The sequence below is a fragment of the Rhinoderma darwinii genome, chromosome 3 (assembly GCF_050947455.1).
Source record: "Rhinoderma darwinii isolate aRhiDar2 chromosome 3, aRhiDar2.hap1, whole genome shotgun sequence".
Lineage (NCBI taxonomy): Eukaryota > Metazoa > Chordata > Amphibia > Anura > Rhinodermatidae > Rhinoderma > Rhinoderma darwinii.
The window spans coordinates 13298274-13322296 of NC_134689.1; the positions used below are offsets into that span (position 1 = coordinate 13298274).

The 24023-nt window shown below is 43.7% G+C and overlaps 1 protein-coding gene across 5 annotated transcripts in view; it reads left to right on the plus strand.

Annotated features, from left to right (window-relative positions):
• Positions 1-21896, plus strand: part of KIAA0930 (KIAA0930 ortholog) — a 53180-nt gene extending 31284 nt beyond the window's left edge. Inside the window, exons 1-10 of one of the 5 annotated variants that reach the window (XM_075855947.1) lie at positions 1372-1513; positions 11750-11925; positions 14719-14826; positions 16044-16121; positions 16341-16442; positions 16529-16669; positions 17420-17614; positions 18964-19129; positions 20013-20168; positions 21208-21896. In XM_075855947.1, the coding sequence (XP_075712062.1) occupies positions 11788-11925; positions 14719-14826; positions 16044-16121; positions 16341-16442; positions 16529-16669; positions 17420-17614; positions 18964-19129; positions 20013-20168; positions 21208-21248 (1125 nt within the window). In that variant the 5' untranslated portion in view covers positions 1372-1513; positions 11750-11787 and the 3' untranslated portion in view covers positions 21249-21896. Of the gene's footprint in view, positions 1-1371; positions 1514-11749; positions 11926-14718; positions 14827-16043; positions 16122-16340; positions 16443-16528; positions 16670-17419; positions 17615-18963; positions 19130-20012; positions 20169-21207 lie in introns of those variants that run through there. The other 4 variants (XM_075855943.1, XM_075855944.1, XM_075855945.1 and 1 more) reach the window with 4 other exon arrangements.
• Positions 21897-24023: the final 2127 nt, after the last annotated feature.

Here is a 24023-nt window from a genome sequence, read left to right on the forward strand (position 1 = left end):
AAAAGGGTTTTGTTTGCCTGCAGGCATTCCTCCTATTGTCTATATATATTGTACCTGCTGACTGCCCAGGGTCATAATCGTTTTTTGTCCTATATTAATATCCGACCCCTAAATATATTCAAACCCCAGACCAGACCCTCTTAATATATTCAAATCATTTAATATTGGACCAGATCGGTATGACGGACGCATGTGTTTAAATGGGGCCGTTTCAACAGACCGTGTGAAGGGTCCGATGAAAAATAGAACATGTCCTATTATCTTCCGTTTTAACTGATCCCTCCATAGACTCAAGTCAATGGAGATCCGTGAAAATGCAACCGCACGGGTGCAACTCGGATGTGAAAAATTTGCCCTCGTTCGTGTGAATCTGGCCTAAAAGCGTGTTTACTTGTTGTGAATGATCAGTCATCAGTGCTTTCAAAAATTGTTGCGTATAAATGGGCCTTAAAGGGGTTGTATGAGATTTGAAAAAAACATTCAGACTTCCAGAAACAGCGCCACTCTTGTCCATAAGCTGTTTGTGGTATTGCAGCTCAACCTCTCATGTTTGAATGGGGATGAGCTGCAATACCAGACACAGCCCATGGACAAGAGTGGCGCTGTCTCTGAAAGACCATGCTCTTCTAATCTCGTACAACCTATTACCTGGTTGAAGACGAGTATGCTCTCCCTAAATGATAGGCTGTTGCCGTATCTGGATGAGCGTACTCGTCGTGCTGATGGTTCGGGCACAGAAGCCGGCTAACGTCTGTAATACACCGCTCCCGTGTAGCTCTGCGGCTTAACCCTTTGAATGCTGCAATCAACTGATCGCAGCATTCAAAGGAAGAAATAGAGGGAAGAAATAGAGGAGAAAATTCACATGACCATCAAAGCAAAAAAAAGAAATTGTGTAAAAAAAAAAGAAAATTATTTATTTTTTTTAGAATAAATGTTATTAAATAATTGTAAAAACCTAAAATCTACACATTTGGTATTAGTGATTGGGTTATGTCATAAAAAGATGATAGATAAAAACTGCAGCCTTTGCTTTTTTTTTCCGCATTTTTGCCGAAATTAAAAATGATTATAAATGAAACGCTAATGTAAAGGTGTAAAAAAAAAATGCATCTACATAAAGTACAACTCATCCGGCATAAAAACATTTTCATTCAGCTACATCAAACGATCACGCCAGAATGCAAAGAAGGAAAAAACAAAAAATTGTTCTGGTCCTCAAGGAGTTAACTCAATCTCCCCCTTTCGGGTGGTCTATAATCCTCCTGTCCTTGCTATAATGGTGATCAGACTTTCTGCTGAGCCCGGGTTTACACACACAGCAGCAAAGGGGAGGAGCCTAGACAGGAAGTGAACAAAAGCCGGAGCCGATGACGTCATCAGAACTGAGACAGGAGGTGGATCTCAGACTACAGTCCTTTCTATGTGCAGAGGAGCAGCAGTCACTGATCACATTTGTGCCCTAATACAGCGGAGCTAGGACGCAGCCAAGCCTGAAGGCGAGACACTGCAGGTAAGCAGCCCCCCTAGGCGGTGACCGGTGTGTGGTGAGACCACCGCTGCACCTCGGCTTTAACTGCACATTCTAAAACCACTTAGGACATTTGTGATGTTTTTGTCTTGAGCTTTCTTCCATGTTTCTTTGCAGTCTTGTCGTGTTCATGTTGCTCGAAACATTCAAAAATGAGCGCTCTGTAGGCGTTCACTGTGCAAAATACAGGTACCGAGCTTCATCTCTCGCACACCCTCCCCCCATTGCAGATTACAGCTTCCAGCCCCCCTCCCCCTTGCGGATCACAGCTCACAACTTTCCCCTCCTCCGCCCATCCTGCTGGGTGTTCACCGTCTCGTCACTGCAGCCTAACCCAGCGTCTATAGTCGTGTTCAGACTGTGCTTTCGTACACGGATCAGGTCACACGAGACACCGGACGCGCAGAAGTGTCGCGTAATTTGCAGCAGGTCCCCCGGCAGACCTTGTGCATGGGGGCAGCCGAACAGTCGCTCAATGTTATTTGTCAGGGAAAACAAGGCGAGCAGGATTTGAACATGCCTGATCCTTTGTTTCTGTTAAGATAAGCGGTGGCAAGTGTTTGGTAGCCGCTTATCATCCATCCGTATGACTATGCTCATTCGATCGTGCGTGTTTATGGGGGAGTTGCGGAGACTCGGTTAACAGAAATTTTTAGTTCCTGTACTGGGGAGAAAATGGAGGGTCTCATGTATGAACTGTTTCGCAGCAACCAATCCGAGCCCAGCGTTTATTCGGTCAACTGCGATAGTGGAATGAAACGTGCTTGCTATAGGAAACGTGGGACCCGATGTCCTCCACTAGTATAGAAAACCCGGGACATATACCTGGGGACCCATCCGTTACAGCGGTTGAATTCATGAGCCCAACAGTGGCAGGAAAAGCTGCCTTATGACTGTTTCCACTTATATAATGTAGAAACCTATATATATATATATATATATATATTTTTTTATTTGCGCTTTTTGGGGGTTGGCGGTAGCAACAAAAATGAAACTCCGTTCCCCTTATTAAAGTTACATGGAGTTCTTTCTACAGCTCGCTGAACCACAAAATCCAGCAGGGCGCCCCCTGTGGCCAGTTCTATTCAAGTAACAAGATGGGGCAGATTTAATAATATGGTGTTCACTTTAGACGGCTTAAAACTAGACAAAGCAGTGAAAAGATGCGCCAAATTTATTCTGTGGCGCCGCTGTGTAATAGATTTGGCGCTTCTTGCTAGACGTGTTCGATACTATTCTCCTCTTTATTCACCTCTTGGTTGAGTTTATTCCAGTATATTGTGCCAAATTGCGGAATATTGGTGCATTTAAGCCGGAGACCCTTTTCTAGACTGTCTAGTGAGGCGCAAAGTGTCTAAAACACATCTGGCGCATGGCACGTGCGCCATATTTTTGCCGCAATTTGAGCCGGAATTCTGGTGCGTTAGGCTTACTAAATCTACCCCACATGACTGCTTTCTTCCAAAAAACAGTGCCACACGTGTCCTTAGGTTGTGTGGGGTACTGCATCCCCATTAACTTCAATGGAGCTGAGCTGCAATACCAGATACAACCCATTGACCGGTGTGGCGCTGTTTTTGGAAGAAAGTTGCCATGTTCTAATCCTGGGCAACCCTTTTAGAAGAGAAGAACTGGATAATGCAGATATCTGTATAGACCTCTTCATGGTTACGTTACAAACCCCGTTTTTTTTTTTTTGTTTTTTTTTCATTATTGTGTAACCCCATTACATTTACATATAACCACGCAAGCTTTGTTTTTGTTTTTTTCGTTTTTTATTCACAATCCCTTTGTATATCTATACTATAAAAGCGAATGTTTGTCTGTCCTCTAGGCATCCAAACGACAACCATTTGACCCCAAATTTGGCGCATGAGTAAATTGGGTGCCCAGGAAGGTTTTTGTAAAGGTCTCAACCTTGCCGCCGTTCTCTGTTATCGGCTATTCTCATCGGATCACGATCCAATACTTTAAAAGCGAATACAGACATTGGCTTCTACAGTTTAGATGTTTTTATCTGGCAGCAGCAGGTAGTGCACTTTACTAGATAATCCTAGATGGGAAGGTACAGTGGGGCGGTTACCCATAGCAACCAATCAGATTACTACTTTCATTTTCAATGGGGCCTTGGGAAGAGGAGCTGGAATTAGGTCACTTTACTAAATAATCCTGGGTGCTCGAACTGCTGAAACTCCTCAGCAAACTCGGGCTCGGCTTGCTCAGCAACAGATAATACACCCGGACCCCGCACCGATCAGCTGTTTTGGCTGCCTCCGGCACTGGATGTTATGCTGAGGCCGGTGTAGGAAGCAGATGGCTCCAGTCACTTGAAAAGGAGCAGAACTGCAGCATGGCCTCTATACTGTGACTGGAGCCATCTGCTTCCGGAACGGACATAGTGCCCAAAGGCAGCCAGAACAGCTGATCATTGCGGGGTCCGGGTGTTGAACCCCCCCCCCCCCAACCCACCGTATGTAAAACCGCCGTGTGCCTGGACAACCCCTTTAAGAGATAAAACCCAACTTATGGGTGGGACCTTGGTCTTGCTTGCAGGTGACTTCAGGAAGACGTTGCCAATAATACCAAAGGGAACCATGGCTGATGAGCTGAATGCACGCCTTAAATGGTTATGCGGGGACCAGAAATTATTAGCAGTGTAGCCACTACAGTATGTGGTACGCTCGCTAATATACATACCGGTCCCCTGTCGCTCATATTCTGACATTTTCATAGTGTTACATGTACTCCATGTACGAGCAGGAGAAGTAGTGCAGCGATTACATAGAGTACAGCGGAGCCGGTCACATGATAAAGTCATATCCTCATCAAAGAAGGCTGTGCAACTAGAATATCAGTCCCCCGGCAGCGCTATAAAAATCTATGAAAATCTCAATCAGCGCGACGGGGGTCCGGAATGTATATGCTCGTCATGCTGAGCAATGGTGTAGTCCCAACAAGATGCAGCTGGCAATATACCACTTATTGCGGATTCCTACAGGGCTGTGAGGTCACCTGAGCACCTCCTAAGAGCAGTGTTCACTGATGTTGGCATTCGGTTTAACAAAGGCAGAACCCCTTACGCCTCATGCACACGACCGTGTGTGCCGTCGGTGATCCGAGGAAAGATAAGACATGTCCTATCTTTCCTCGCATCGGAGACTCGGACCATTTTTCACGGACCCGATTCACCCACTAAAGTGGGTCCGTGAAGACGCCCGAGTGGCACAACGGTCATGTGCATGAGGGCTTACCATGACTGGATATTTCGGAGAGCTATTTTGGCTCCAAGAAATGATGCAGCGAACACAATCCACTTCCAAGTTCTTACGGAGTTGCCGGGATTCATTTTATCCTTACAGCTCCATGGACACCACGATAGATCCAGAACGGAAGGTGCAGTACCCAGTTGAGTCTTTAGAACCAATGGGAATGCCTCCTCGTCACTTGGATCTAAAGGTTGGCGCTCCGGTTATTTTCTTGAGAAATCTGGATGCACCAAGACGGTGTAATGGAACCAGGTTGGGCATTAAAACCGGCCATCCCCATGTGCTTGACGTGTCCTCACTGGATTTGTTGATGGAGCAGAAGTTTTTATTCTACCAATTCCACTTATTAATTCAGACATAACTAAACCTTTCACACGATTAGTTTCCGGTTCCGCTATAATGGGCAATGACCATAAATAATGCCCCAGGTAAATCATTGCAGGCGGCTGCCATAAATCTACACTCTGCATGTTTCTCGCATGGACGGTTGTATGTTGCCAGGCAAAAATCTTTGTGCACCTGCCAATAAAACTTCCAATGTTGTTTATCCACAGGCTTCGTCTTAGTGTCTTATGACTCCATCTCCTACCACTTTAGCTGTTCGTATTTAGAAGGTTAAAAATGAATTAAACCGCGTTGAACTGCCGGGGTATATAGGGCTACTAGCAATTTCCCCGTAAAAAAAAATATGAAGGCATGGATTGGCCTCCTGGGCACCTTTTGGAATAAATACAATGACCTCACAAACAGGCTTGACACTTTTTATACCCGGGTCCTTTTTGTAGTATTCTATAGACTAAGCCAAGTTTTAACTTCTTCAGTCCTCAAGGCCCCCCCCCCCCCCAACAGGTCATGATTTGAGGATGTCCCATAGAGAATTCATGATGCACTGACCATCGTGATATCATCTCTGCAATACTGAGGAAATCCAGAAAACATGACCTGTTGGGTTGACTGGAGTTGAGGAACCTTGAAGATCTTTGAGTAACTGTAGAGTCTTGTATGTCTTCCTCAAATTTCTTATTTTGATATGTCTCATTCCAAAGCTGAATACTCACTCTTACAATCTTTCTAGGATGCCTTCTTGTATAGTTCAAGGCTGTACCTCCTCTTCAAAAACCAAAGACCCGGCTCCGGTTCTTCATGCTTTCCCACCATATGTTGACAATGTGAAGACATGGCTCCTACAGACAAAGCAAGACTTTGAAAACATGGAGGAGTTCAGTAAAAAAATTGCAGAAGCGCCAAGAGGAAGTTACCGAATGTGTTCTCTTCACTTTGGCAAAGAGTGTTATGAAGTTAGGGCGCGCACATATTTTCTTAAAAAGGGCGCAGTCCCTACCATATTTCCTCAAAGAAAAGCCCCGGGAGACGCTATTGAAGAGGGAAAGTACAAGTCGTTGAAAAGAACAAAAAGAGGTACATATGCGTCTTTATCAGAAGCGGAAATGGCTGCCAAAGAGCACAGTTATGCCGGAGCACTGCCCAATGTGTCCTCTAGTAACCCAGTATTCGGTACCAGCCCTATAGTCAATGAAGCTACGGTGGAAGTTGAAATAATGCCCGATTCTTCCTCAAATGTTCCCCTTGAGGAAACCTTGCCCAGATTCGCTAAAAGGAAAAAAATTAGACTACCGCCACTTGCAAAACCTTTGGGAAAAGTGACAGATTATTACCCCCGTCATGTGCATCGGAGTACAAATACCGATCCTTATTTTGGAAAATCACATAAAAAGAATTTGGCTAATCTACGTCCCAAACATTTTTCCATTGGCGTTCAATGTAACTTGTCGAACTTGCCTACGTTACAGAAGGAAATGACGCAATTCCAGAAGATGCCATCTATTGATAGGCTGGGCTTGTCAAGTAGAAGAATTCACAAGATGGTATTACATCGGGGGAGGGTTTATGTTATGTTTTAGGTGAAGCTGATTATTTTTGGGACAATTTGAGTCTTCAATGATATCCTATATTTATTGGGCGCCCGGATACCCCTAGAACCTGAATGCCCTACTTGATGCCAGATAACGGTCAACAAACTGTAGCAAAAAGACTGACTGGACGTTACAATGAGTAATAATAATGGTGTAAATTGAGACCATCTTAACCTGGCAGGTGATATGATGGTGCCAGGTACATCGCCCCCAAAGAGCCGGCACTGGAAAGAAAATGTATGGTCTTCAAGAACTGTCTAAATAATTGACATCAACGTCAAGTATTTCTCACAACTTTTCACCACTGGGATTTGGTAGCAAATTAATCTTTAGGTGTCGATTGACACACAAGTATTGGAATAAGAAGTAAAAGATAAGGACCCATGGATCAAGCAATAGTTTCATGTCCAACGTGTCAATAAATTGGTTGGTTCAAAATGTCCGGACCACTAGTGAAAATCAACTATGGCGTGCAACCAAGACCCAGAACTTGTGAGTAGAAAGGTGAAATAATCTATCTTCATTGACCATGGTGACCTCGAAGGATCACCCCGGAGACATAGAAGGTGACTATGTGAAATCTTGAAAGCCCGGTGTAAATTTACGGAGATGGATGCACCTCCCAAGTATTGGAGATGTATCATAGCACTTTAATATAGATCATTCAACGTGCCATGACTTTTTTTATTTTTTTTTATTGGTGGTGAAGTCTTAGCTGGTTGCTGTAGACCATAATGGAGGCATCCGCAGAGTTCTGGCCACGCGGTGGTACTTTCTTTTTTTTTTGGTCCTACCAGATATAGCTTCACGTTTGGCAAGGTGAAGGAGGACTTTATATTCGATACAATGCAAGACGTTGTTCTTTATGTTGAAGGGAAGGAGACTTAGTAGAAATGGACGGTCTTCAAAACCCAGCTCCACTTTCTAGACCAGACACATCTGAACTTTTAGAATACAGAATTCTTTCCAAATATCTGTTAGTTTTTGTGTGCTTCCGATTTATTATGTTTCTATCGCTCGCTGTTGTGGATCACTCCGAGGATTAGGTTGAGGATATATAAAGCTTGTTGTTTTTGGTTGTATTGCTTGATAATAAAGAACTCTGTTCTATTACATTTCTGTATTTGTCTTCTTTTTACTCTTATATGTTGGTCAAATTAATTGGTCAAACGTTGGTCAAAAATGTAGGTTTTGCTTTTATATGGCATACATACACGGGTAGGTGTTGGCCTAAACTATTAACCCCTAACTCTCCAAATAAAGCTGGGCAGGATATGTCAGCCGAACCTGCTGATTTTGTTGGGATCGGCCGACTATCTAATGTGTCAGGCTGGATTAACACAAGCATGTTCGGTCCGTAAAGGACGGAACGGATTACGGCCGCAAGTCCCGGACCGAACACACTGCAGGGAGCCGGGCTCCTAGCATCATAGTTATGTACGACGCTAGGAGTCCCGGCCTCGCTGCGGGACAACTGTCCCGTACTGTAATCATGTTTTCAGTATGGGACACTAGTTCCACGTGTGAATCCAGCCTAAGGGTTCGTCCCAACCAGGGAGATAAATTGCCCAAGTCTTCTCGTAGCAGAAACAAACTTCCTACGATGTGTGGCAGTCTGGTTAGTGAACGACCTGGCACAACATGAGGTGGCCCGGAGGGTCTTCACTGTCTGACTCTCTATAGGGTCCAGAAATTTCTGATAGCAACCCGAGGCTCAGCTGATGGTATTTATAGGCCAAACAAAAATGGGAAATTTCACGTTAACCGTTCTGCTTCGGGATGTGCAGCCTGTGATTAATTTTCGGGAACTTGTCCAAATTGTATACATGTATAATCATAGCTTGATTGCCTTTTGAAGGATGATTGAGGAGGTTTCTAAAAAAAAAAAAATAATTGAATGCCATTGGATCGTGACTGGATGACTATGAACGAAGTAATAAGATAATAGCTGGGAGGGTTTAACACATGAAAGAAAATGTGATTAACAAGTTTTGGTTAAATTTCGAGTCTAGATTTTGGAACCGTAAAATCTTACCTGTACAATGGGGCAAGAAAAGGGTGTAGGTTGTGTCCCCCCCCCCCCTTTCCTTCACAACAGTGCCACTTTTGTTCATTAGCTTTGCCAATGGACAGAAGGCACCTAAATATCACTGCCTACAAGCTAGTGTCACTGCTTTTATAAGATGTGGAGACAACCACCCAACTGTGTAGTGTGGCTATCTTCATAATACAGTAGTGGTAACCTCAACACCTTCCATACAATTGTCCTCAAGCCCCCTGCACACGACTGTGCCTGTAATCAGGGGCGGTGATTATTGGCACGGACAGCCACGGACAGCCACCCGCATTTGCAAAGTATGGGAGCACAGTCCATAAAAAGCAAAAAATAGGACATTTCCTATCTTTTGTGGAGCCTCTTTTACACCTTGCTGTGTAGGTTTTTTTTGGAAATTATTTTTGTCGTCCTGGATTTAGAGGAACAATCGATGATTGTGACTAATGCAGAAAATTCTTTACAGGACACCTGTCCTACAAGATCTATGATTCATGAGAAGTTGGAAATGTTTTATTTAGTGGGTCAGATTATTATAATCCTGATGTTGTTCGGATCGACTTGTAATGTCTTCAAAATGCAACGCTTTTTAAGGAGTACTTGATATCACTGCCTTTTTTTTTTTTTCTCTTTTTTTCATGAGGACCTTTTTTATGTTCTGGGTAGCAGGCTTATAAAATATCTCCACTCTTTCATAATTATACGACCTACTACTTTGAGGACCTTCTTCATGTACCCATAAACATTAAATGAATGTTTGAACTCGCCAATTTCTGCGGGACTGGTCGTCTAAGGTGTATAAGGCCCGGTTCCCACAGGTCGGATGTGCTGTGTAAAAACTGTGCAAATTGTGGTGCGGTTTGTTTGGCATTTCCACTGCAGAAAAAAAAAAAAAAGGCAGTTCATACTTACCCCCTCCATCTTTTCTGCGCGTAGTCCGGCCGATCTGGATGACTCTGCAGGCCATGTGACGTTGCTACAGTCGCATGGGATGCAACGTCATCCCAGGAGACTGGACTGCAGGAAGGAGAGAGTTCTGGAGATATACTTTTTTTGTTTTTTTTTGTTCAGTTTTGTTTTTTCCCTGAGTTGTGATTTTTGCGGTGGAATCACAAGTCGCAACACTAGCTTTCTGTTGCGGGTTTTACCTCCTTGTTGACTTCAATGGGGAAAACCCGCAGCTAAAACGCAGCATAAATTGACATGGATTGAAGTTCCGCAACGCAGGTCAATTTATTAACGTTTACGAATTATTTTTATTTTTTTCCCGCAGCGTGGGCAACCACTTTTGCTGCAATTCCGCAGCGTTTACGCTACAAGGGAACCGGCCTGACCCGCAACCATCAGCAGATGCTGGGGGAAGAAGCATCCGGCATGTTAGATTTCAGCATGCCCGATCCTTTGTTCCCGCAGGTGAGAAGTTCCCCTCTCCCCATTGAAAACAAATGCACCATTGGCAAAGTGTGCAAGTACATGGGGCAGTCGGTAGAAATCGCAGTCGATCAAACGAGCGTTCGGTAGATAACTATTGTAAATGTATGAGCAGATATATATATATATATATATATATATATATATATATATACACATGCACGCGCACACAGGTCAAGGGGCTAAAGCTGCCCATAAACTCTCAATAGTTGTCTACCGCAACGCTCGTTTGATCGACTGTGGCAATTACTTATTGGGCGTTTCCCCCTAAAACCAAAAAAAAAAAGTCCACACGTCGTCCTCCATTGAGATTTGCATGGGTGCTACCAGAAATTGATCAGAACTACTATAAGAACTCCACTTCTTTCCAATATGGGGGACTGGTGTTAGGTTTATGGCCGCTCCCCTGTAGGTCTCTCGTGGAAATTGGCCGCAGCCTGCCCACCGGTGAGAAGTGTACACCAGCACGCTCCCTTTCCCTTCCTCCTACAATGCTTCTTTCCCCAGCTAAAGATTTATTATGAAATTGGATTTAGCAGGAACCGGGTCCAATATGTGACCACGGGTGTTAGGATTTTGTTTTACTATGGGCATTCCCGTATGAATAGAAAAAAAAACTAATAGCTGGTTATAGACGAGCCGGTGCCTCTCGGATACCATGGCCAGCGAGCATTTACCCATCTTTACTATCAAGTGGACTGATTATGAACCACCATAGATATCTGATAGATCTTAGAGTAGATTTACAGGCCCTGGTGGTCTAGTGGTGCAGGGCCCAGTCCCTGGTGGTCTAGTGGTGCAGGGCCCAGTCCCTGGTGACTCGCCAATGCAGTATTATACAGTCCCTAAATACCCAGTTGTGCAGTGGTTAGGGGAGAGCGAGTCACTCCTCCCAAATATGCTTTGTTAGAATCCGGAGAACATTGTCCGATTCGGTTACGTGCTTATGTTCTTCATCCCCTCTTGTCACTCACGTGCACCACCAGCTCTCTGCTAAAAATGTGTCAGGATCCCCCTAGTTCTCAATTGACGGGGCTCCAGTTGCCGAGCCCCATTGATGTCACCCTCACGACATGGCTGGAGAGCACGTTGTGGAAACCTATGTTCAGAAAAGCCCTTTAAGATGGTGATTTCTCCGACCTGGCCAAGCATTCCGCGCTCTGCAGAGATATCCAGGCCAAGGTCTGATTCCAACCGCTATTGTTTCCTGTTGTCCTCGCTTGATAAATTAATAATCAGAACGGTGTGTGCGCCAGAGGAGAAATCTAGGACAAGGGAGACGTGAGGCTGGCCGCAATGCCGGATATTGGAATTCATATATTAATATCCAGAGCGAGTTTACCACAAATGCAGAGTTCTGTGGGGCCGGCGTGGCTCTGCCGTAGCTTTATAGTATTATTTATTTTACTCCATACAGCAGGGAAAAAAGATTGTTAGAAAAAAAATTCACATATATAAAAAAAATTTGCCTACTAAAACATTTATTTGCCTTTTTTTTTTTTTGTTAATTTTTTTTCCCCATCTGTCTTTTCAGGCTGCTTTAAAGATGACCGCATTGTATTTTGGACCTGGATGTATTCCACTTATTTTATGGAAAAATGGGCTCATCAACAGGACGACATGCTATTCTACGTGCGGCGGAAACTTTCTTACGTGAACGCAGATGGCAGTGAAGGAAAAAAGGTGACTAGCCGAGGCGTAGCCCGCAGGGTAAATGTTCACATCCCCTTTTCCTAAATCCTACATTTATTATACAATTTTATAAATATTACATTAAAAAAAAATATCTTTTTTTTACTTTTTGGCTTTTTTTTTTGTTGCCTTTTTTATGTTGTTTTGGGCACACTGCCGTCTTAATATCACAAATTCACCATATTTCCGGAATAGGGGTAATCTGGGTATCATTGCCTATAGGGTGAACAAGAAAAGTACCTCAGTTGTCTCGCCTCGTCTCGCCAACCCCTTTCTCAATTGAAATCTGCCAATAATGCGATGGGAGACCCTAACAGAGGACCCTCCTCTGACATCTATCTGACCCGATGAGGGATATGGACGGGGGTTATCAGATGAGACAACCCCTTTAAATAGTCTATTCGGCCATCTCTTCGTTATCATCTGTTTTTGGATGACCTGGGCGATGACCAATATCACTGCAATGGCAAATCAATCGCTCAAGGGTTGCCACTCAGCTTTCCCAGACTCCTGGATGGTAAATGTGCCTCGTTGTATATAAAAACATCCCCTGCAAATGCATTTCTTCAAACTAGGCAGGTTTTGCTGTTCAGTAGTCTAGGAAAGCTGGGTGATGACTCCTGTTGCCCACCAGCTTTCCCATTAAAAAATGACTGGGTATAACGTTTAATAACTTCAGTAAGGAGGGCAGTTCGAGGGCTAAACTCGAAATAATCATCAGTATTTTTTTATTTTATACTTTGTTATTGTTTTATTATATTTGTATTATGATTTTACAGTGTATAAAAAAATATATATTAAAAGTGTGAAATAAAAATAGGATTTTTTTTTAATCTGAATTTTAAATATTAACCTATATTTTTTTCATTTGCATGGATTCTTGTATTCACTTATGAAGATCAAATTTGGTAGAATTTTTAAAAATATAAAAAAAAAAAAAATACAAACACAAAACTTCTATATGCAAAAAGAGGAGTCGGTGCAGTGTATCCGGGGGCCTCATTGACTCACGTGGCTTTCGGCAAGATGGGCAGCCGTGTGGCACATGGCTCAGAATTGATGCCTCGCAGCGCAGGGTTAGGAACTGGATCTGTACCAAAGCTCCGTCTGTATGAAGTTCTTTAGTTCTTTCCATCTCTGATGGATTTCCTTCAGGCCCTGAGACTTTTCTTTGTACTTGAGAGCAGAAAAGCGTGACTAAGATACAGGCAACGTTTCTTTTTTTATTTCCACTAGTTCAGCGGTCCCCAACCTTTTTAAATTTTTTCTTAAACCAAGGACCAGTTTCATGTAAGACCATTTTTCCATGGACCGGCGGGTTTTTATGCTTATTTATTACGGGTTTTCTCCATTGAATTGAATTGAAAACCCACAAAAAATAGTTGTTTTTGGTTATTGCGGAAAAAAATGCAAAAATTCTTATACTTCTTCAGAAGTCCGTTTCTTCTCCAGGCCGTCCTCCAGGGGGTCGAACCTGCATTGATCACATATTAACATCCTGAAGATAAGAAATCCATGTTAAAGGGGATGTATGACATTAGAAAAACATGGCTGCTTTCCTCCAGAAACCGCACTACACCCATAGGATATGTCTGGTGTGCTGTCACTTTAATGTGGCTGAGCTGCAATACCAGACACAGCCTATGGACAAGAGCGGCGCTGTTTCTGGAAGAAAGCAGCCATGTTTCGTAATCTTATACAACCCCATTAAATCCTGACCACGAGATCTTTTATATAGACCATTTGTCCTAACAGATCCACTGAATGATAATAGATCCTCGCTTATGTAAATCAATCCTGCACACGGAATTGAGGCCCATTTACACCGGCCAACGATCGGGTGAACGATTATTGGCCCATGTAAACCTGTCAGCGATCAGCTGACATTCGAGCAAACACTCGTTTCTCGGCTGATTGCGCCTTTTTAGACCTATAAAATTATCGCTGTCGGCAGCACGTATCCCTGGGGGGAACGTGGGATATGCTGCCGACAATATGCAAACTGGATGGGGACCGAACAATTGTATTAATGATCGATCGTCCCCATATTGTTGCATCGGCCCATGCAAAAGGGCTTTTAAATGAATGCGGATTAACTGTGTGAACACGTCCTTACTGTATCGGTTATCTGTTTATCTTCTGACGTGATTTCATTGCATTCCTAATTCGCTTAATTATATTTCATAGGCAAACAAAGCCCAGGAGCCCTAATTAATATAATTCCCAAGAAATAAATCCAAAATCACTCTCCTGTCTTTTCTGTTCGTATTTCTAGCTGGTCCCTTTTTTTTTTTTTTTGATCGAAATGAAAGTATAAATAATTGTAATATTTTTATTTATTTTTTTTCAAATATTTTTTAGCCAAGTAAATATCTTTATTTATTTTTTGGGGAAAAATATTTGTATATATAATTTATTTTTATTATATTATGATATGTTAACATTTTCTACAAGTATAGCAAATCCCCGTCTTGATAAGTTTACATTATCAAATATTATTAGTTACGAAATTTCTCACCATATGAATGACTTTCCATGGGGTCAACCATGGACCATTTGGAGACTGGGAGGTGGTCCCTATCCCAAGAGGTCTGGTGTCCAGAAGGGATTTATTGGAGCTCCGTGAGAGTCATTTAGGTCAGTCCTCGATAGTCTTGTCCAGGACACCCCTGTGAAGATGTGCAGGACAGGCGCGGGATGGATCGATTCCTGTTGCCGTTCAGGGTCCGTGTTGGACCTTTCCCTATAACGATCTTGTTTTATGGATGATCCGTTTCCTCTAAGTTCACCATAAGACTTTGCTGGTTTCAGCAGGTGGAGGTTGAAGTCTATCGTAAGGATTCCAAGAAGCTCCCCGGCCTCGGGGACCCTGACATAGACTGGGAGGAGAGCGTCTACTTGAACCTTATATTGCAGAAGGTCAGTATGGACTTGAATCCTCTACACGAGAATTTCAGATTTCACTTGCATGTAAATATAATAAATAAATACGACTTGAACTGCAAAAGTTTACAAAACTTCCCAACGGAGCTCTGAAGCTACGACCCGCCAATCCAAAAGAACATCTCTCACCAAAGCTCCTGACCGATTTTATAGAGTAGTTAGTGGGCCCTGTGATCCGTTTAGAGGAACCAAAAGATAACGTCCTCTGAATAAATGAGGAGCCTGAGTGCTCCAGAAGTCCGGTGAGTCCTTCATATCGAGCGGTCTCATTTACGTAGAGGTCGCATAGTCTTTCGGCCCCTGCGATCAGGGTTGGGAGGGGTATTTATTGGGTGCATACACCAACTATTGGATATCTTCTAGATTCCCTAAAATTAAAGCTAGTTATTGGCCAAATTCCCGTTCTCCTCCATAAACATGCACGTGTGGATCAGCCGAGCATGCATGTTTACTACCATAAAGAGTGCGGGGTAATTATCTGACCGACACCTTAGGGGCCCGTCAGTCTCTGACTGTCATATATTATCACTTTTTGTTTGTCACAGACATGCCGATGACTCTTGCAGCTTGTGAGTCTCTGCAGGATTCGGTTCCTGATTTTTTTTTTTTTTTTCTCAGGAAGTTTCAACTTTCAATTATAAATTCCCTTGGGGTTCAGGACGGATATTTGTTTACGTCTTCAAAGTGCAGTAGATGGGGATCATTTAGATCAGTATCAAACCTTTGACCTGGAACAACTCAATATCAATTCTGAAGCACTTACAGGACAATCGTCACAATAGTCCAATATTACTAGTACTTGGATTGAGGCAGTCGTTAATAAAACTACTTCCCCCATCGTGTCTGGGGAATGCTTACATTTCAGTCTGTAACGGACTCATGGATAGTGTCCTCACCAGCCCTCTCTAGATAGCCTCGTCCTCTCTATCCCAGTTTTGTCACCTGCCTATGGTCTTCCCTTTGCTATTGACTGTGAAAACTGCTTATCTTGGCTCAGGCAGTACAATACATTGAGTTGGAACAATTATTATGTTTATGTGACCACCTAGAGAGCTATCTTAGGAGGTTCCACTCCACGTTGCTGAAGTCCTGAAAGGCAAAATTTCCTAGCTATGCAGTTATAAAGGGGGGGGGGGGATATATGACCATTGCTGTACATGTAGGATTATGAAATGACTGCTGTCTCTCCGCAGCTGGATTACATGGTAACCTGTGCAGTGTGCACTCGTTCTGAGGCTGGCGACATCCACATACATAAGAAGAAATCCCAGGTAGGTGAGCAGTGAGACACTGCGTTCAGAAAGAATGTCTAAGCCACAAGTTTGTATTTACACAGATGTAGTAGAGCTGAGTTTGTCAACTGATGTTCTATTTTATCTGTAGTTTTACATAGTGTTCTTACCATGCACAACCCCAACATTTTTATATATATATATATATATATACACATACATTTTTTTTAAATTTATATTTCCCACTGTTTTTTTCAGCAAGTATTCGCTTCTCCAAGCAAACACCCAATGGATAGTAAGGGGGAAGAGTCAAAGATCAGTTATCCCAATATCTTCTACATGATTGACAACTTTGAAGAGGTAATGATCGTTCTCCATGAAATAAATCTATCTATCTATCTATCTCTCTCGATCTCATATGAAGTGTATTAACGTTTGTCTTGTAGGTGTTCAGTGACATGACTGTAGGAGAAGGGGAGATGGTTTGTGTCGAGCTTGTGGCCAGCGACAAGACAAACACTTTTCAGGGAGTCATATTCCAGGGGTCTATCCGTTACGAGGCTCTAAAGAAAGTGTATGACAACCGGGTAAGTTTGGGGTTTGGCAATAACTGGGTAATATAGTCCTGGAAGTAGTGATGGCCTCGTAGCCATGAAGCTGATCTCGGGGATAGAACTAGTACAGGTCTTTCTAAATTCACTGCAGGTTTCCATATATTCAAAAGGGATCTTCAGGATAGGAAAAATGGTTCTGTAACCCCCCCCCCTCCTCACGTGACACGTACCACCTACCTACATTGCTGCAGACAAGTGCCCCCTTCATGGCAGCGATATTCCCTAATGGCAGCGCCCTCTTTCAGCAGACACTGCAGACCTTGTGCAGGTATGGTCTGAGGAATATGACAGAGTTCAAGGTGGTGACTTGGCCTCCAAATTCCCCAGATCTCAATCCGATCGATCGTCTCTTGGCCGTGCTGGAAAAACCAGTGTGATCCATGGAGGCCGCACCTCACAACTTACAGGATGTAAAGGATCTGCTGCTGACGTCTTGTGCCAGATACCACAGGACCCACCAGAGGTCCTGCCCATGTCTCGAGGGGTCAGGGCTGTTCTGCGTTACAAGGGCGACATACACAATATTAGTCAGGTGGTTGTAATGTTATGGCTGATCAGTGTAAGCAGCTTATGGCCACCTGTCTGACTGCAGCGATCAGGGACCAAGTGTTTATCCAGCTTATAATATAAAGTTTGCGCTCCACTCGTGGGCTTCTCCTATAATAAATGTCATTTTACTACATCCCAATGGTCATAAAAGTACTTCCGTGTATTTTGGCCCAGGTCAGCGTGGCAGCAAAGATGGCCCAGAAGATGTCGTTTGGCTTCTACAAATATAACAACATGGAGTTTGTGCGGATGAAGGGACCACAAGGGAAAGGACATGCGGAGATGGCAGTGAGCAGAGTGTCCACCGGAGACACGTCTCCATATGGCACAGAGGAGGATTCTAACCCCAGCTCACCTCTGCATGAGCGGGTAAGTGGTGCCCTAACCCTACCGGACCTCCCAACAGTCCTGTTTCTGTAAAGAGGTGGGGTATGTACAGATTTCAATAACGTTTGGGGGCCTTCCTGACTGAACGTGGGCTGGGCTCAAATTTCTCATCACAGCACAGAAGCCTTATCTGAAACGTTGTCTGGCAAAGGCCAATATAATATGCCAAACTTACAACCATCCATACCGGTGTGTCCCCCGCACCCCCCTAACAAAAAAAGAGGCATCGACCTTATACATACATTAATGTCGTGTATTTCCGCAGCAGAAGTTCGAGGTTTCCGCTCTGATTTCTGCCGCTGATTTGCAGCAGAACCGCGGTTAATGCTTGGCTTTTCCTGTGCGGAATTCGCAGCATTAATCACCATGTCCCTTATTTCTACGGCTGATTTATTAATATTTTTTTTTGTGGGTTGGGAGAAAATCAGGACGGAAATTTTCCTTCGCATGTGAACCGGGAAACCACATACACGTGCAATGAATGCAAAATGTCATCGGATGACGCCGAGTTCTGTGCGGAATCGGCACTGAAATCCATTTTAAATCTGACATGTTTAAATGGAGCCTAAGAGGCTGAAAACCCACCCTGAACTAGTCCTGCCTGTGCAGCTGCCAGTTTGTTACAATGTATTAATTTAGGCAAGAACTATCAGCTCGGAGTCCATAGAGATTTAAGCTGCTGTTGCTGTGTTTAGCTCATCGACGATGAACTAGAGCGGTACATTGTAACAAACCCTAAGCCAGGAGCAGGACTAGGTTTGGATAATTTTCAGCCTCTGAACGTAAAAGTAGAGGTTTCCATTCACTGGCATCAAGCAGATATACATAGTAATGTATATGATTTAATTATCCATTGATTTAAAGGGGTATTTCAGAAGTGTCTGATCGCTGGGGGTCACACTGCTGGGCCCCTTACTGATTCCGAAAATGGGAGTTCGGAACCCACCGTTCCTTCTTACGGCACCCCCTGCAGTAAGGAGGAGCTTGAATGGAGCGGAGGATGAGCATTCAATGTCTATGGGACTGATGGAAATAGCTGAATTCACCTATTTCAGTCCCATAAACTTTATTGGAGCGGCACCGCGCATGCTTGACCACCGTTCCATTCAATGTCCTCTTCACTGCGGTCCAGCAGTGAGGGGTTTGGGACCTAGTTCTTGTGATTGATGGGTGTCCCAGTGATCAGAGACTTATCAATTCTGGGTGTACCCCTTTAAGCTTTATTTACATATCATTTTTTTTCTTCTATTTTGGGTCTATTGCTTTACTTTCCAGTCATTTTGCATTAGTTGATATCGTTTTATATTAATATTTCTGAATCTCCCTGCCAGGTTACATCATTCAGCACTCCCCCCACTCCTGAACGTAACAACCGTCCCTCCTTCTTCTCTCCATCCCTGAAAAGGAAAGTTCCGAGGAACCGAATTGCTGAGATGAAGAAATCGCACTCGGCCAATGACAGCGAGGAATTCTTCCGGGACAGCGATGACGGGGAAGGTATGAAGGGGTTTGAGGTATGAGGGAGTAGTTGTTCCCCGTTAGTAGGTCCATTAAACCTATAAATCAGATAAGACTCCATTTAACATTCCCAAGATTTAAGTTCGTGTACCCAGCATTTTTTTTATTCATTTATTTTAAATCTAAATAGATCCAAAATTAACTTGGGCCCTGTTCACACTGAGTTTTTTTGCAGGCAGAAATTCTGCCTCAAAATTCCATCTGGAATTATTGCAGTGTTTTTCACCCGCGGCTATTGAGTGACGTGGGCAAAAAATGCAGCGAAATCCGCATTCTCTGCCTCCCATTGATGTTAGAGACTTAAATGGCCGAAGATAGGGCATGTCGCCTCTTTTACCCGCGAGACGGTTTATCCGCTCGCGGGGAAAAAAAACCTCCTCCGCCACCCATTGAAATCAATGATAGGCATTTTCGGCCGTTTTTAGACGCGGTTTCCGTGTCAAAAAACTCAGTGTGAACTCCCCCTTAACATATTCTTATAGCGGTCAGTGATCTATTTTTCTGATACAGAACTCCAAATTCTCTATATAGACAGAGATGAGTAATAAAAAAATCTTCTGCCCCCAGCCACCACTAGGGGGAGCGTACTGTACACAAATGCATACAGCTGCTATTGAAAGCCGTGATCAACTAGTCTGTGACTACAAAAAAGAGGGGGTCTGTCGCAAAGTGCTGATGGCCTTCACAGAATACACGTGTGTTTTTCAGTATGGTTGCATGAGCTCCTCACCACTCCTTTTGGTGGACACGTTTTAGAAGACCCAGTATCGGCATCGTCCTGGCAAAGTCCGGTCTATGAGGGAGGGCAGATCCGTACAGATTCTTCTATTTATATATGAACCTCTTGTATATTTGTCTGCAGATAGTTATAACGCTACTAACCTGAGGTCGCGCTCCCTCTCTGGGACCGGGAGATCTTTGGTGGGATCGTGGCTGAAACTGAACAGAACTGACGAGAACTTCCTACTCTATGCACACCTGACCTACGTCACTTTGCCCCTGCAGCGCATCTTGTCAGGTGAGTATTAGGCTATGTTCACACAGGGCGGATACGCTGCATAAAAGTACACCGCATGCCTGCCCTGGAGCCCGCAGGGAATTGCAGCCGAAAAACCGCACCAAATTGTGGTACAGCTTTTCGGCTAGAAGATCCGCTGAGGAAAACAGCGGTGCAAAAGTAAAAAAGCTTATACTTACCTGTAGTCATGGCGACACGTCCCTCTGACATCCTGCAGCCCGGCCTCCTGAGATGACGTTTGTGATTGGCTACAGCAGTCACATGGGATGAAATGTCATCCCCGGAGGCCGGGCTGGACGCAGAAGCAGGAAGTTCTGGGTAAGTATAATTTTTTTTTCTGAGTTGCGATTTTTGCTGCGGAATCGCAACATTTGCCATTTGTTGCAGGTTGTACCTCCCTTGTAATGTACTTTGTCATGAATTTTCGTTGTGGAAGATAAAATCACCGAAAATCTGCCATGTCTGAACGCTGCTTAAGTCCCAACCTACTCCAAATTACTTAAAATATTACTTTGTGTTGTACATGGACTCGTGACCAATTGCTGGTTGGAGCTTATTATTAGGAATTGGAAAGCCCCTTTAAAGGGGGTTTTCCCACGAACAACACTTATCTGTTTTAAAGGGTTTGTCCAGTTTAGAAAACCCATTATTATACACCCTATTAGCGAATTCTGAGATCATTGAGGGGGGTCCTCTGTTCAGGATCCTCATCTCTTGGTCGGAATGTAGAGCGATTACAAAGAGCGTCTCTCCCTCTCTGGAGGACCTGTCCTGTATTATATATGGACTGTGTAATACTTAATTTCCCCTGTGGTGGCGCTGCAGGGAAATTGAACACTTATTGACAGATTTTCCCAGTTTTATAGCTGATTGTTGGGGGTCCCTGCAGGGGAACACTTTGTCAAAAGACCCTTCTGACAAGTAGGGAATGTCCAAAGTGGACTACACCTTTTAATTTTTTGCCAAGTTATTGACTCAGTACTGATAAATGAGATGAATGAAAACAGGGAAGTGTAAATGCTTATTTTTCTTCTCCTAGATATTTTGGAAGTTCGACAGAAGCCAATCCTAATGTCATAGCGATAAAGTTGGCACTGCCTTTTGGGAAAAACTGAATTTTCACTGCCATAGTGCCTACCTGACCTGCAGTGGTTTCATGTGCAACACTACCACCTAGTGTCCACCTAGTGTACATGCACCGAACAAAGGCGAGCGAGGGAGAAGCCCGGTTTCTACTGTTGAGGCTGACGACTACTTCGCAGTAGGAAAGGAGTAAAAACAAATACCAGCCAGTCTAAAGTGCCTCTTTTTAACCCTTTCATCCTCCTCCTTGGTACTCTCTCTTACGCCATCTAGTGGTCTGGTGGGACTTTGTAACTATAACAAAAGGGGCTGCGTTTAGAATCGAACACGCTTTATAAACTATTTCTTATACCTTCTATTACTGCGAGTGGACAGTAGGCACAGTCCGTGCACGAACGCGGTTGTGGCCAAAGATTTCAATGAATGTCGCGCCGTGATTCAGTGGGCTACGGACTATCTTGGTATTTCGATGTCTCCGTCCAACCAGCGGGAACACAAGTGACGTGTGCAAATGTCTGCGTCTGTTTTTCTTTGTTTTTGTCCCATGTTTTATATACTTTTCTGTGTGTAAAGGGAAATATTGAGCAAAAGGACAAATGTAATCCTAATTTTTTTTTTGTAATTAAAAAAAATAATAATAATAATAATTATATTAAGTGTATTAATGATTGTTGTTGTGCCTTGCGGAATACAGACCAGATCCCTAGGAATGGAAGTTTAATTCTGCTTTACTGATAAAAGTCGGGAAAGTGACCTTTTTGTAGGGGAAGATATAATATAAATGTTTGATACCTTCCTTGTCGCTGGATCACCATGTTATGGGGGAGGGCAAGTTGAGGTACGGTAAAAATTACGAGCCACAGTTGCCATAGTGCTCCTTACATGGTTGACCCCAGTCTATCACAATGTGGATGATACGTTTTTACGTGTGCAAGGAAGCCGCCTTCTTGTATCGCAGATCAAACCAAGCTCTGGCAGGGAAGCAGCTTTCTGCAGCAGAAACCTTCCACCACTACTGTAATAGGCACAGGCAAGCCCCTCCCCTTCAGCCTATCCCCACCCCCTTAGTTGGTCCAATTTGGTATAAGACTGTATCTCTCAGACTGGCAGATACAAAGTGGTGAGGTTTTTTTTTTCTTTTACTTCATTCATTATTAAGTTAGTGTCTTTTTAAATATTGGGTCACCAGGAAGCGATATCCTTATTCCCCCTGCCCCAGAGTAGAAGGGTTCAAAGATAAAGGTGAGAATTTAGGGAATTTACATGACCATATTTGTGGTCTGTCTTTCCGCAGTATTTATTAGATATGTAATGTCTTATTATAAAGTGGGGACTACCGGGACCCCCACTGATGTCTAGTACAAAGGGACCGGGGAACCCTCAATGAGAATGGCCGTTTTGCTTTACAAAATGTCATGGATCCTTTGTTCTCTGCATCAGCGGTGGTTCAAACACGCGGACCCTGCAGATTTGCCATTAAGGCCGAATTCAGACAAATGTGGGAAAACTCAGACATGAAAAACGGACGTTTCTCACGCCCGAGTTGCCCCCGTGCGGGACTCGTTTTCACGGATCCCCATAGACTTATCTATCGAGGGATCTGTGAAAATGGAAGAAAATAGGACATGTTCTATATTTCACCTGACCCTGCACATGGTCCATTGAAACAGCCGCATGAACGGCCCCGTTAAAAAAAAAAAACATGCGTCCGTGTGAGGACCGGTGTTTTAGAGGCTGCCACACAGACGTATACCACAGTGGTCTGAATTCTGCCTCCTAGCGAGAATATTACCACTTTCTCCTTGGCGTTATTCCCGTTTTTTTTTAGGGGAACAGACCATAAGATCAGAGCCATGTACAGCGCCTTGCAGCAGCCTGTTTTTTGTTGCGTTACAATCTTGAATTAAAATAGATTATTGCGGGGTTTGTACTACTCTATTTACTCCACTTTGTGTCACAGTAAGGATTGTTTTGAAGGTGCAAAATATTTGAGAACTCTAATGTGCAGAAGTTTTCACCCCCTGAAAGCCAATCCTTTCTGGAGCACCTTTAACTGCAATTCCAGATGTCGGTCTCTTGGGATACGTCTGTAAGCTCAGCTCTTCTACACGCTGGGATTTCAGTAAAACTGCGCCAACTCCTTCAGGTTAGATGGTTGTGTTGGTGTTGAGTCTTCAAGTCGTGTCACAGATTCTCGATTGTCTTGGAATGAGTCACAGTCTGGACCTCAATCCATTTATCTTTCCCCTTAGACCCCTCCAGTGAAGCTTTATCCGTATGTTTAGGGTCATTGTCCTGCTGGAAGGGGAACCTCCGTCCTAGTCTCAAATCTCCGGCAAACTGACACAGGTTTTCCTCCAGAATTGCCCTGTATTTACTGCCATCCATCTTTCCTGCAATCCTGACCAGTTGTCCAGTCCCTGCCCCCACGGCATGACTCGGCCACCGCCATGCTTCACTGTGGGAATGATGTTCTTGGGGTGTTCGGCCCATAAAGAGTTTCCCATTAGGGCCAAAAAGTTAAATTTTTGTCTCTTCTGACCAGAGAACCTTCTTCCGTGGGTTTGGGGCGTCTGCCACGTGCTGTTCGGTGAACCCAAAATGTGTTTTCTGATGTTTTTCTTTAAGTAATGTTTTTTTCCCTGGCCCCGCTCTGTGGAGTGTACGACTTATAGGGATCCCATACACAGATACTTCCATCTCCACTGTGGATCTTTGGAGCTCCTTCAGTGTTATCGTTGGTGTTTTTGATGACTCTCTGATTGTTGCCCT